Source organism: Poeciliopsis prolifica, unplaced genomic scaffold, assembly GCF_027474105.1.
Source record: "Poeciliopsis prolifica strain line A6 unplaced genomic scaffold, Auburn_PproV2 SCAFFOLD015, whole genome shotgun sequence".
In the NCBI taxonomy this organism is placed as follows: Eukaryota; Metazoa; Chordata; class Actinopteri; order Cyprinodontiformes; family Poeciliidae; genus Poeciliopsis; species Poeciliopsis prolifica.
The window spans coordinates 6,857,310-6,870,481 of NW_026562390.1; the positions used below are offsets into that span (position 1 = coordinate 6,857,310).

At 38.4% G+C, this 13,172-nt stretch overlaps 2 protein-coding genes across 2 annotated transcripts; both read right to left on the bottom strand.

The window, feature by feature from the left end:
- Positions 1 to 2: 2 nt before the first annotated feature.
- rln1 (relaxin 1) lies at positions 3 to 1,160 on the bottom strand. The gene is made up of 2 exons (XM_055040208.1): positions 704 to 1,160; positions 3 to 451 (listed from the first exon to the last, which is right to left on the bottom strand). Exons 1-2 carry the CDS (start codon positions 897 to 899, stop codon positions 114 to 116), a joined length of 534 nt encoding a protein of 177 aa, XP_054896183.1. The 5' UTR covers positions 900 to 1,160; the 3' UTR covers positions 3 to 113.
- Positions 1,161 to 1,411: 251 nt separating this feature from the next.
- On the bottom strand, positions 1,412 to 12,292 carry plgrkt (plasminogen receptor, C-terminal lysine transmembrane protein). Its single transcript, XM_055040355.1, has 5 exons — positions 12,183 to 12,292; positions 11,709 to 11,797; positions 3,165 to 3,295; positions 2,941 to 3,050; positions 1,412 to 2,149 (listed from the first exon to the last, which is right to left on the bottom strand). The coding sequence occupies exons 2-5, from the start codon at positions 11,787 to 11,789 to the stop codon at positions 2,022 to 2,024; spliced, it is 450 nt and encodes a 149-aa protein (XP_054896330.1). The 5' UTR covers positions 11,790 to 11,797; positions 12,183 to 12,292; the 3' UTR covers positions 1,412 to 2,021.
- Positions 12,293 to 13,172: the final 880 nt, after the last annotated feature.

The window sequence follows — 13,172 nt, forward strand, 5'->3', positions numbered from 1 at the left end:
AATGGCTGCTATTAAACAAACATAAACCAAATGTTTCCCTTCTTTTTGCTCAAACCAAATTATTGTACAGTGCCTAATCTTTATTATCACACCAGCCTTTTCTCCTTTCTGTCTCAGCACAACCGTCCGATATCGTACTTGGTGCAGCCGTGGGTACAGCACAACCCCGCCACGCCCAGAGAAAAGTTTCTCTTCTTCTTGGTCGCTACAAGTCGGTTAGCGGGGTCTTCATTCTCCTCCTGCTCACCTAAAGCTGTGGACTCCCTCGGCAAGCCTGGGAAGCCTGGAGACGATTGTGGTCTCTCGTTTGTGAGGGTCAAGAGGTCAGCGAGCGAGTTGGAGGCGTCAAAGGGGAGAGGAGAGTTATCGTCTCTGAGATTTGTCTCATGCTGCCAGGTCCTCCGGTCGGCTTCGGGTGCAACATATTCCAGGTAAGTCCAGTGGGACGGCTCTGGAGGAAGAAAAAAAATTGTCTTAAATTTATTAAATGCTCTTCTCCGGAGATGATTTAAGAAGAAATGACTTTCAAAACTATTTCATAATAAGCTTTCTTCCAACTTTTTTTTTTTTTTTCACATTTTGTTTCCAATTTTGTTGAAATCTCAACTGTTTCACAGACAAATGCAGATTTTAATTTTCCTACATTAATAAAATCTCACTGTGAGATCGAGAGCTCAATAACAGAGTAAACAGTTTGACTCACCCGATTCCCCCTCTGTGGACCGTTTCCACCGAGAGCCCCCGCAGGTGAAAATGACAGCTCTGATGAACTCTCTCCCGCACAGTTTCACCCTATAGTCCCTGGGCACGATCAGTCTGCTCATCACATCGGCTTCCACGCTGTTGCATGCGCCTCCGACGAACATCACGGCCAAGGCAACGGTCACCCTCCACAGCATCTTTACTAAAGGCTGAAACTCTAAACTGGGAAGCTGAAACGTTTTTTTGTTGTTTTTTTTTGTCAGAGTTGAGGATTCTGCTCCTGACTTTTTCACCTGCAGAGTTCAATTAAAGCCCATTGAAACAGCAGCAAATGCTCCCGTCTTTTTCCTGCGTCTCGCTCCTCTGGTTCTCTCTGAGCCAGTGGCCACAACCTTATATACTGTAGTCAGTAGTTCAATCCTAGACTTGTGTGTTTCTGCTGCCCGCCCGCCCTCCTCGCAACACACACACACACACACACACACACACACACACACACACACACACACACACACACACACACACACACACACACACACACACACACACACACGTCACTTGGATTGATGGCACTGACGTACTTTGAGTTATTCCTTTGTTGCAGTAATATAATTGCACAGACCGTCTATGCACGTACATAAAATTTTTAAAAAAAATTAGAATACAGATGATGAAACAAAGATAAATAAAATGAATATCTTAGACAATGTTATTGAAAGATTTTTTTTTATTCTCTTTACAAATACTTTCAATATGTCAGATGCAAATTATGCAAGAAAATATAAATGTACAAATAAAAAGCTTTGGTACGATGACCCCAATTATTGACTAGTGAATCAGAAACTGAATAAAAATATGGCATTAAATACTATGATAACAGCAGACAAAAAAACGATTACTAGACTAATGAGATGTACCAATAAATACGTAATGATGTACATTCTGCCACCTAGTGGTCGGAAATCATCACCTATGGTAATTTGTCAGGAGCAAATAATGCGTCATTGACGGTGTCTGTTTATTACTATAATTTGTATTTTATACCACAACAGCACAGTAAATGTATACATTTAACTCATCTAAATCAGTAATCTTGATCAGCCAATCAGCTTTCAACAACGAGACCGCTATACAAAATCAAAACAGCTACAGATTTATTTCAAGGTTCATGATGTAGACTGGGTGCAAACCGCAGACTCCAACACATTCAAGGTACCCAAATTGGACCTGACAGCTGTTCTCTATGATAAAACAGAAATAGCACAGGTGAACGCACCGGTCGGACGGTTTGGATCTTGACTCGTGTCACAACTGATGAATCACTTCTCCAAAAAAGAGATGAGGCCGGTTTTGGTCCGGCGGGCCTTCTCTATGCTCTCGTACGTTGGCGTCCCCAGAGGCAGGTCCAAACGATCGTGCTCAGACGCCATGATATTCTCAGCCTCACCTAAAGGTCCAACGAAACCAAACATAAATGGAATGTGGCATACGGACGTCGTCTTCTACCCAAACATACGACAGTCACTTTTCCTTCTTTAACCCAGAAACATTTTGTGAACCAGTAGTTCTGCCTCAGTATGTTTGAGCTGGACTGCAATCAAATCTTCATCAGACATTTAAGTAAATTCATATGAAGGAATGATCAGCTTGGACCTTTTAATTATGAATTTTGAAGTGGCAGTTTCATTAATTTTCCAGGCACAGTGACATTTTATAGCATAATCAAGTAACTGTCATTTTTAGTTTTCATAAAAATGGTGTATATATCAAACATGACTTAAAAGAAATTTTACTCCGCAATTCCATGCCTCGAAAATTAGCTTCTGTCTGTGTAAGAAGCTTTTACTCTTACTGACATTCCACCCTCTCTACATCATCACAATGTTTCTCCATTATGCAGTTTACAACCATTCTTAGGACAGCTGGACTGAAAAGTAGTTGGTATGTTGAGCTCAGCAGACAGGAACTTTGTGAAAGCAAGAGTTTAGGCACCCTGAACGGTTGACTCGAGGATTTACTAAACATCTATGAACGAATCAAAGCAACACTCCAGGTATGTTTTAATCAAATGACATTACGACTACCCTCTCTAAAAAAAACACTTAAAGTTCTCGTACCATCCTTCCACCATTGACAAATAAGAGCCTGAATGATTTTAAAACTCAAAATCAAAATGACATATCTCAACAGAAAAACCCCAAAGAACATGTTTCTACATCTACATCCGAATAGCCTCACCTCTCATCCGATAAATGAGTGTCCCGTAGGCGCTGTCCATCTGATAGGCAAATATGAAACCGAGAGGAACAATCGGAGCCAGCATGCCGGCTTTTTTTCTTTTAATGGCTCTGAGGATGAACAGACAGAAAGACCAAATGTGTTCACATTTCTGGCGACGCATTTTATATTCGCCATCACCCAATAACTTCCTTTCAGAGTGTAAACAGTGTTCCACCTCTCACCCTACTGTTAGTCCCAATGTGGCCACTGCAAAGAAGGAGCCAAAGTATTTGAGAAACTCTCTGGACCAGGCAATCTGCATGGCCATCTGTCTCTCTCTCATCTGGTTCTGCATCAGGATCTGACGCTCCATCTATGCAGAAACACACAAGCATAAACAGACGCACATGAGGAAAGAGGACGACATCTACACAACTACACAAACCCATTATTAAAAAAATAAATCCAGATTTTCCAAAAATGAAATCTTCAAAAACAAAAAAAAATATATATTACTTGATCAAATTAGTTCATTGCCCAAGCCAGAAGTATCATGTAAAAGGGGTACAGGACGAGTTTCTCTATATTCTTACATATTTCCCACATTCTAAACTTGAAACTACAGAAGGAGGCAGTGAGTCTGCCATGTCAGACGCTGCTGGGGTTAAATTAAGGTGGAACCAGTCAGTCAGTCAGTCCAGGGTCAGGAATGCTCCATCCATGCTGATTAACCTCAGGAGGGTCAAAGCTTTGTTTTTAGTTTCCTGTTCGACACACACACACCATCCTGCGTCCATTTAGACAAATACATGCATCCTGCAGAACCCGACTGAGTGACATTCTCGGTTAAAAAGCCTTTTATTTTCCAAAAGTGAAAGTGTCAAAGATGAGTTTTTGTTCAGCCACCAGGAAAGCGACTCTGACCTGATGATTATTCAAAGCTAGCATTCAGCCGAGCTCACAATGTATGCGAAAATAGTAAATTGGACCATTTTCCGCAAACTGTTGATTGGATAAATTTACACTGACAGGTGCATTGTGTCAATGTTAGGCGCAAGAAATAAAATTGCACAATTAACACAAAGAGATTTTCAAGCCATAAGGAACTGCATCTAATTTTGGGTGAAGAAAATAAGGAGGGTGCAGGGGGGAAGAGATGGAGCAAATGAAATAAATTGAATTCTTAGGAAACTGAGCAAAACAGGGGCGTTTGTTCGAATGAGTCAGAAGCAATTTAATAAGACTTTATGAGGGAGTTGGCTACACTTTGATTCACTCCCAGCATGAAATGTCTTTAACTTGTCAAACGCCAGGCAAGGCCACTCAGTGGCTTCCTCAGCATGATAAATAGCCTGGCAACCCGTCATCAGCCACATCGGTCACTTCGCTCAAACTATGGTGCTTAGTGAATTCAACACATTCAGAGTCTTGCAAAAACATCCATACACTTTGAATTTCTTCTTTTTTGGTGTCCATTAATATTCCACCCCTTTAACTCTAATTCCTTATATCAACAATCTTATTGTAAACACTTTGCATAAACTGAATGTTTGAATTTCTATCTAAATAGTCTTAATTTAGCTAATTTATCTTCAAAAGACTTTAATACATGGATTTTGTGCTACATTCAAACAATCTGCAGTCCAATATTCTAATTTTAATGTTGATTAAAATGCACACCACACTTATCAGATCTTCCATTTGTACAGGCCATGAAAACTACGACTTTCCTTCCGTTTAACAATAATGCAGCACTTTGTATCGGTCCACTGCATCCAGGGAAGTTTGTTGGTTCTCACATGAAATGTTAAAAATTTTCAAAGGGTATCAAACCAAAAATACAGATCCTTTGTATAATGTGGCCTTATTTCTGTTGGTTTATATGGCCTACATGTTGGTTTATATTCTCCAACATTAACCATATTTCGTCAGGTGTTCTAGCTCCTTTTGTACCTGAACTCCGACTTTTTTCATATGAGAAAACAAAAAATAACAAAAAAAAGTGCCTGCTGGTAAAGACATGAAGGAGACCAGGTGGGTTAATTACAGACTTACGTGAACTAATGCTAGTTAGCTTTGGCAAACAGAGAAACTACTCAGCAAAGTCAACTTGTAATCATGAGGCCAAAGCATCACCTGAGGGTAAAATTACAGTCTAAACTACTTGCACTTACAAAGCGCAATCAACTCTTAAACTGAATTAATTGTATTTTCCTTAAATATACAGTTGGACTGAATGCTAAGAGTATGATCGGCCGCTTTGAGTTTTATATCACTTTAACCAGCAATGGTCAAACGTTGCAAAATACCTACGCAAGGAGCTTCAGGAAGTCTTGAGAGTTTGTAAAGGCAATAAACATAGGGATGCATCACCAGGACTCAGTGTGAGTGGTTCAATCTTTTTATTACAACATGCAGGAAGAAAGACAACATTTGTTTAGGCATTCTTTTTCAAAAGTAATACTTTAATACGCTCTCAATGTTGCAGAGCAACAGAAACGTCATGGAGTCAGTCTAATATTATGCAAAGACTTCAGCGAAGAGAAATTCTACGTTTTTCTTAGCTGAAAAATATAATATAATCAATATAATCAAAATATCCATATAAGAATTTCACTTTCCAAGTTTCCATGTATTTATGGCAGACATTACTACAATGGAAAGTGTTCAAATTCGGAGTTTTGGAGTAAATAGATAATGGATAGAAGGAAGAATAGTTAGGAGGACACAAAGAAGGGAGGCAGAAGACAATGTGATAAAAGGAAAGACAACACAGAGGGAAGGAGGACACACAAAGAGCGGAAATTTGACAGGAAGGACGACAATGAAAAAAGCCAAAGGGAGGACAAAACAAAACAAAAACAGAAAAGAAGCGATGGCACAGGGGAGTAAAGACAGCAGGACACAAACGAGGAAATAAAGAAGTTACCGTCAGGAATAACATGAGGATGAAATTGAGGATGGAAGAAACAAAGAACAGAATAAATAAAGGAAGGCTAACAAGACCTTTTACAAGGATGACAGGAAAGACACAAAGGAGGACAAATCTTAGGAAACATCAAGTCTGTGGGAAATGAACAAAATCTGGAAATATAAATAGCTTTATACACCCATATTGTCATTGTCCATACTTCTCCAGACTGGAGTTACAAAAAGTATACTTTGCCAATGTTTCAAACGTTGAATGAGCTAAACAGCTTACATCGAATAAAAGCATTAGTCACAGTTACACTTACTGCAAGAGATCCCTAGAGGGAAACATGGCCATTCAGAGTGAACGGCTCACTACCATGACTGTGATCTGGGAATGACCGGAGGTTTTAACTTTGTTTTCAGTCTTAGGAGTTTCAGCAGAAAGTTTCACACCTGTATTAAATCCGAAACCAACCCTTGGAATCCACTGACAGCACCAGCGACACGTGCTGACCTCACCGATGACTCATTTCAGGAAGTGGGAACTTACACTGTTAGACCCAAGAGAGCTTCTCTCATTACCGAAGTAATGTTTCAAAGCAGAAACCCGCTTTGGCAGAAACTAATACAAGTTGATGGTTCTAGAAAGTGATGATGGTGCACATTGATGAGAACTAAAACCATGAAATGACCCAGGTATATACAGTACACTTAACTGTAGAGAGAAAGGTTCTTACTGATTTTTTTTTGTTGAATCTGAAACAGACTCCAAAGACTAATTTAGGTAAACAAATTCAGTCACTGCTCAAGTAACTGCTTGGTAAAAGTCAATAAGGAGTTCTACCTGGGATGAGATCCAGGTAGAACTTTTTCGTCAAGATGCCCCAACTTCGACTTTGTGTGTATTAATGGCTAACTCCAGTTAAAGTCAAGTTTATCTCGACAGCACATTTCAGAAGCAAATCAGTTCAAAGTGATTTACATAAAATAAAAGGCTGTGCAGGAAAAAAAAACTGCTTCTGTAAAACATCAGATGACAATGTGGAAAAGCGTCCTAAGCACGTATAGAGGAGGAACTGTGATGCTGTGGGCCTGTTCCCATCGAAATAGACTTGGAACATTGTTCAACTCCGTGGCTTAATGACCGTTTATATATATATATGTATATATATATATACATATATATATATATATATTAGAGCATTTTAAATAAGTGGTTGCTTCACAAAAAAACCCCAAACTTAGCTCATTATTAGATCTTGATTGCTTCTTTAGATACAAAGTTTAAAGCATTCTCCCATGACCTAAGTTCAATAAGAAACCTGAGGGGTGAGCTGAAGAGAGGCAAACATAAAAGTCATGTCAGAACCGATCTGAAGCGGCTTGTTCACAGCAGGAGTACAGCCAAATCGTTATCTTATAACACTCAAAGGATTTTCTCAAGATAAACGTTGGAGTTTCCTAAAACTTTCAACGAATCATGATGCAACAAAAGTTGGGTTTCCTTCTGAACTCTTTACCGACAGTGCCAGTAAATATGGAGCGGTGTGACTTGATGACAACTTAGTTGCGCTGAAAACTGAGTTTTTCACAGAGCATGACAAGGCGGTTTTGAGAAAGGCCGGACAAGCCGAGACAGTGGCAGGAAACAGCAGGGACGAAAAAGTGCAAAGAAGAAATGAGACATGAACCAAGTCTGAAGGTGACAAAGTGAGAAGAAAATGAAGCTAAATCCAAACCAGGAACTCAGTGACATTTATAAGGGCTTCAGCCTGAATCAAATTCGGGGAAAAGCTCGAGAAGAAAAATGTGCAGAAATCATCACAAATCAGCCAAGACATTCACACTTCACTGTAGCAGCTGTTGAAAGGGGAAGCAGAAGCATATAAGTCAAACACACACTCAAGACAAGTAGCACAAGTGTGGCATGAATGCTTTTCATGCCACACTGATAAACTCAGTAACCTTATATAGTAACCTGGAATAACTAAGTTTCAATACAAAGTTTTAATCAGTATATCTCCTAGATCGGAGATTAGTTTCTTTTAAGGCTTTTTCTCTCCAAATAATACAAAATAGAAGAAAGATTTACATAAATACATACGCCCCTGATGACACACTTCCCAATGAATAATATTCCATAATCATATTTATAGTGTACTGCAAGAACATATGGTTATGTGACAATAGATATAATGAGTATCTATTGATTATATCAAGAGATACAATCAACAGGTTGTATCTATTGATCAAGTTTTGATCACCTCTGAACTTTAACAGGAGTTGAATGTCTTAGAAAGGATAATTAATAATAAAACATTGTAAAATGAGTACCCTTTACTTACCACTTATTTAATCTTTATCTGAAAATAAACAAGTCTAAAACTTAATTTTTCATTGACAACAATCAATGGAAAAATCTTTTATTCACTTTATAACAACTAAGAGCACAACAAGACCTCCTTGCCATCACCCTAATCATTAGCTTCCTCCACAGATTCACTTTAGGACTCTGGCTGAACCACTTTAAAATATTAATATTGCTTCCAGTTATAAGGAGCATGCTGGTGAAATGAATTTATTAGTTCAAACCTAATTCTGTGAGTGGTATGAATAATTAAGGACTAAAGTGGACGTGTAAGAAAACATGTTAGGAGAATTGAGATTTATTTGTATATATGGCAACAAAATATACCAACACATATTGGAGTTATTCTGGTTTGAACTAACACTCATATTAGGACATTTAAAGTTAGTCATGCAAACTGAACCAGAAATGATCTTGATCTAACCGAACCTGTCAACTGCAAATGCACAAGACAAGAATTGTAGGAGTGGATATGATAATCACATACCTAATCATGAAGATCACACCCAAAAACACTTTTAATTTTGAACGATAAACACAAAGAAAATACACAAAACTTCACCCTCAAGGAGATTCCAACTAACAACCTTTTACACTTGACCAGTGCACCATCATGCCACCCCCTGTCACAGCCTATCATGTGCTCAAAGAATACAGAACCAACTCAATAAAATTCCTGGAGAGAATTTCAGGGAGGATTCTCATTAAGATGTGAGCAGATGTTTACTCTCTGCAATTGTGCAACTCAGTTCCCAAATGCTCTATTTGTAACTTCTCTACTGGCATTACATGCTGTCACAACCCAATGCTGACGCATTCTTCCTCTTTGGCAAAATTATTAAGAATAATACAAAACAGTTTCACCCTCATGAAACTGTTTCATGAGGGTGTGAAGACTACAAGACCCAAGGTGTAGGTTGTGCAAGGAGGCCCCTGAGACAGTCCAGCACATCACAGCAGGGTGCAAGATACTGGCAGGGAAAGCGTACATGGAGCGACATAACCAAGTGGCAGGCATAGTGTACAGAAACATCTGTGCAGAATATGGACTGGAAACCCGAGATCAAAGTGGGAAACACCCCCAAAGGTGGTGGAGAACGCCAGAGCTAAGATCCTGTGGGACTTCCAGATCCAGACAGACAAAATGGTAATGGCGAACCAACCAGACATTGTCGTAGTGGATAAACATCAGAGGAAAGCCGTTGTGGTAGATGTAGCAATACCAAGTGATTGCAACATCAGGAAAAAGGAGCACGAGAAACTGGAGAAATACCAGGGCCTCAGGGAGGAACTGGAGAGGGCCTGGAAGGTGAAGACCACAGTGGTGCCTGTGGTCATCGGGGCCCTCGGGGCAGTAACCCCCAAACTGGAGCAGTGGCTACAACAGATCCCAGGAACAACATCAGACATCTCAGTCCAGAAATGTGCAGTCCTTGGCACAGCCAAGATACTGCGCAGAACCCTCAAACTCCCAGGCCTCTGGTAGAGGACCCGAGCTCAGAGGATAAGAACCACCCGCGGTGGGTGAGAAGGGAATTTTTATATAATAGTAAAATTAAAAAGTTGCAAGGCTGATGTTCTGGCATCTCTCTGAAAAGATGCATCATTTTGAAATAAAAAAAAGTGGAGAAAAACATGGGCAGCTTTTCAAAATGAATCAAGCTGAGATCTAATATCCAGTATTCTTTACACCACTTCAAGGCTTTTTTTTTTTTCCATTTTCAAATTAGTAAATGTAGAATGCAAGGCAAAACCTTGGATCACCTCCACGCTCACATTAACACAAAATATGGTAGAGAAGAACTAGCAGCCAAACATTTTTCAGAAAAAAGACGATGCCTACGTCATTTCATGGCTTGCATTAGCTTTGAAGGCATGCGTCAGAAAAATCAGACCAATATCCAGTAAATGTTATGGTGGACCTCTGGAGGCCATTATTCAAACACAATGACTGCGTAGCTTTGACTTAAGGCAACAGCACGACAGGGATCAATTAGCCGTGACAGAAAGACATTTCTGACATCTTAATGCAGGGGGAGGCAACAACGTAGCTTTGTGTAGACATTTTAAAATGACAAGGGTCACTCTGGCTTATTCAATTAGGCAAATTAAATTTCAAATGCAAAAAAATAAAGTAGTTAAATAATTTCATATAATAGACCAGTAAGAGCTCTCACCCTCAGTGACCAGGGACATTTTTACTGACATGTTTCATCTACTCCACATTTTTATTTATTCATTTTTTTTTAATGTTACTTAAAGTGTCTAATTAAACTGCATACAAGGTGATTCTGAGTGTGAACTATAAAAACTGAAAGCAGCTAAACAGTTGAGGCTATGAAACAATGCAGAGCCACTTCAGTAATGCATAAATATGCATCTAATATCCCTCAATGAATCATCTTCAGGACTCAGATGAGGGTGCTGTGAAATTCAATTGCCAAACCTTTGGCATCACTGTATTGCATTGTATTAGTCATCATCTTCCTCGTTTAAAGCTGAAAAAACTGAGAAGATTTCAGGTGCACACCACAGAGAGACCCTTTTGGGTCCAAATTTTATAATTTCGTTGACATTATGACACTCACGAATCCCACCTGCTGCTCGGCGGCTTGCAGGCATGAATGAATCAAGCTAAATTATCTCTAATGGAGAACACGGGTGGGGAGGGGAATAATATTTTGTTTGAACTGAAAAAAACATGGAACAACAAAAAAAACTAATGAGAGCAATAAAATCCTGTTTTCTCCAGGTGAAAATACGAGGAAAGTTTTGAGACGGTGGATTTGTGTCATAAGCAAAACAGAAACGCCCGACGGACATGACAAGCTAGTGTTTCATTCTGATGTATGGATGTAACGTCTACCCAAGAATCCATGCTGTCATGTTTTGAGTACATTATTTAATGAATCCAGGAATCCATCCTATCCTGGAAGGCATTTGCATTCATCTCCTTTCAGTCTGCAATACCTAAATAAAATCTAGAGCAACGAATAAACTCCTTCACTTATGTTTCTTATTTTAGAAACAATAGTGCAATAACAGAATGATTAAAACCAAAGAACACAGCTGTAAATGAAAACCTTTAAAACAAAAAAGTTAATTCACAAAAAGCACAATTGAAAAGAACAAGGCCCTGCTCATGAAAATGGTACAGTTGAAAATCTGCCATTCATGTCAACTTAAGATGCACTTTTCTGTGTACCGTTCAGTAGCAATTCTGCTGGAACTCAGGCTTCTCATCTGTCTTTTTAGTCAAACGCTGCACATGTGGCTCATTTATAAGATTCACTTTGTTGTTTCTCAATATTGAAAAACACTTACTCTATTAAAAATTTAAAATGCAATGGGAGTATTTTACAGCTAATCAGTTTAACTCCTGACCACCAACCTGAAGCAGTCCTAAATGATTTTAATCAATGAACTGATGCACCCGATTAAAAATGTAACAAGCATTTAAAACACAGTATCAGCTTTTAATGGTGTTGGAGTCACCTTGACTTACCTGCAACCGTGAATTGTGAAGCATGAACTCCTGCTGCTTTTGCAAGTTTGCATCCATGGATTTAGACATGAGAAAGCCCATGTTTGAAACTGAGAAGTAAAACATAGAGAAATTCAAAAATTTATTCTGCAAATGAAACAAAAGCATTGTTGTTTTTTTTCATATTATAGTGACCTCGCAAGGCTACAGAGCAAATAAATCCCTGTTTAGCATGGGGTTAACATGTTATAGTTAACCAAATAAGCAAATAGAAGCACATTCGCTTATATTTAAAACCGAATAATCTGCATCCTGCATCGCTAAAAAGCTTGAGACAGTTTCATGCATGTTTGTTTAAGTTAACTCGGTAAAACAAGTGAGAGGAGCTAATAAGGCTAACCTAATTAAATAGCTTATTCTGTTCCTGCTTAAACGACTTCCTTTTAACCCATTACTTTTAAGTTTTGGCTAACTATAAATAAAAGTCTTACATACCTATAATGCTATCAAATGTAAACGTAAGAGGAACTATATTACAAAAAGAAACGTTCAAGGATGTTTATGAAAACAAAGGCAATGTGAGCTGCAGTCCTTGAAACGGAAGATAATTGATGCCATACTTCCGGGCAGACCTTCAAAATAAGTTACATATTATTGTTTGTATTCGTTGGTTCTTAATTTAGAGATGTCGGTTTTTATAAAAAACAAAAACTATTTCTTAGTTTCTACAGAAATTGGAGTTAAAGGTGGATTGAATCTGTCTGCCAGCTGCTGTTATTATTTTGTGTGCAGCAGTGTCTTTACACTGCTGCAGAGAGAAGACAAAGAAATGGCTCCCTCTGTTGAAACACAAGGTTTTAAAGATTATAGAAAAAAAAACCCAGAAGTTTTAATCATTATAATAATTATATTTTAAAGTTAAAAATCAATTTGTTCTCTACCGACATCAAGAGTGAAAACACACAGATACTTCCATAATTTCAACATTTATTAAAAAAAGATTTAGCTTGTATGTCCTAGAGATTCATCCAACTTAAGCAGAATATTTTGTTTCTCTGTCAACTCTTATAGACAAAGCAAAGCCAAATTTCTTGTTTTCTCTGTCCTTTTATGAACTTTAACCTTCACCATGTTAAGGTGAGACAGAGAGATGACATGGACTAAAGCACTTATCTTTTTTATTTCACTCATAGCTGCTCATTTGGCTCTTGAGGTAAAACCATTAGGAAGTCCTGCTGTCTTGCTTTTTTTCTTTACTTGTGAATATATTTATTCTGTGCTGTGAGCACTTCAAATGTCTTATTTGTGCACACAAACTTGAGCAATAAGCTCCTTCTGAATGACGTTTTTCTCTGTAGAATGATTATTTTTTTGATTGCTTATCAAAAAAATAAGCCTTCCTAGATATAAGCCTTCCTAGATTGATGGATAGAAACAGATATTTCTCTAAATAAACTGATGATGTCTTTCCACCTTGGTATTCTG

Coding starts and splice junctions, on each gene's coding strand:
- rln1 (XM_055040208.1), bottom strand. CDS start 899: ATGCTGTGGAGGGTGACCGTTGCCTTGGCCGTGATGTTCGTCGGAGGC. Junction 452..703: donor GTCCACAGAGGGGGAATCGG/GTGAGTCAAACT, acceptor TTCTTCCTCCAG/AGCCGTCCCACTGGACTTAC.
- plgrkt (XM_055040355.1), bottom strand. CDS start 11,789: ATGGGCTTTCTCATGTCTAAATCCATGGATGCAAACTTGCAAAAGCAG. Junction 3,296..11,708: donor TTCACAATTCACGGTTGCAG/GTAAGTCAAGGT, acceptor GTTTCTGCATAG/ATGGAGCGTCAGATCCTGAT. Junction 3,051..3,164: donor ACATTGGGACTAACAGTAGG/GTGAGAGGTGGA, acceptor GTTCATCCTCAG/AGCCATTAAAAGAAAAAAAG.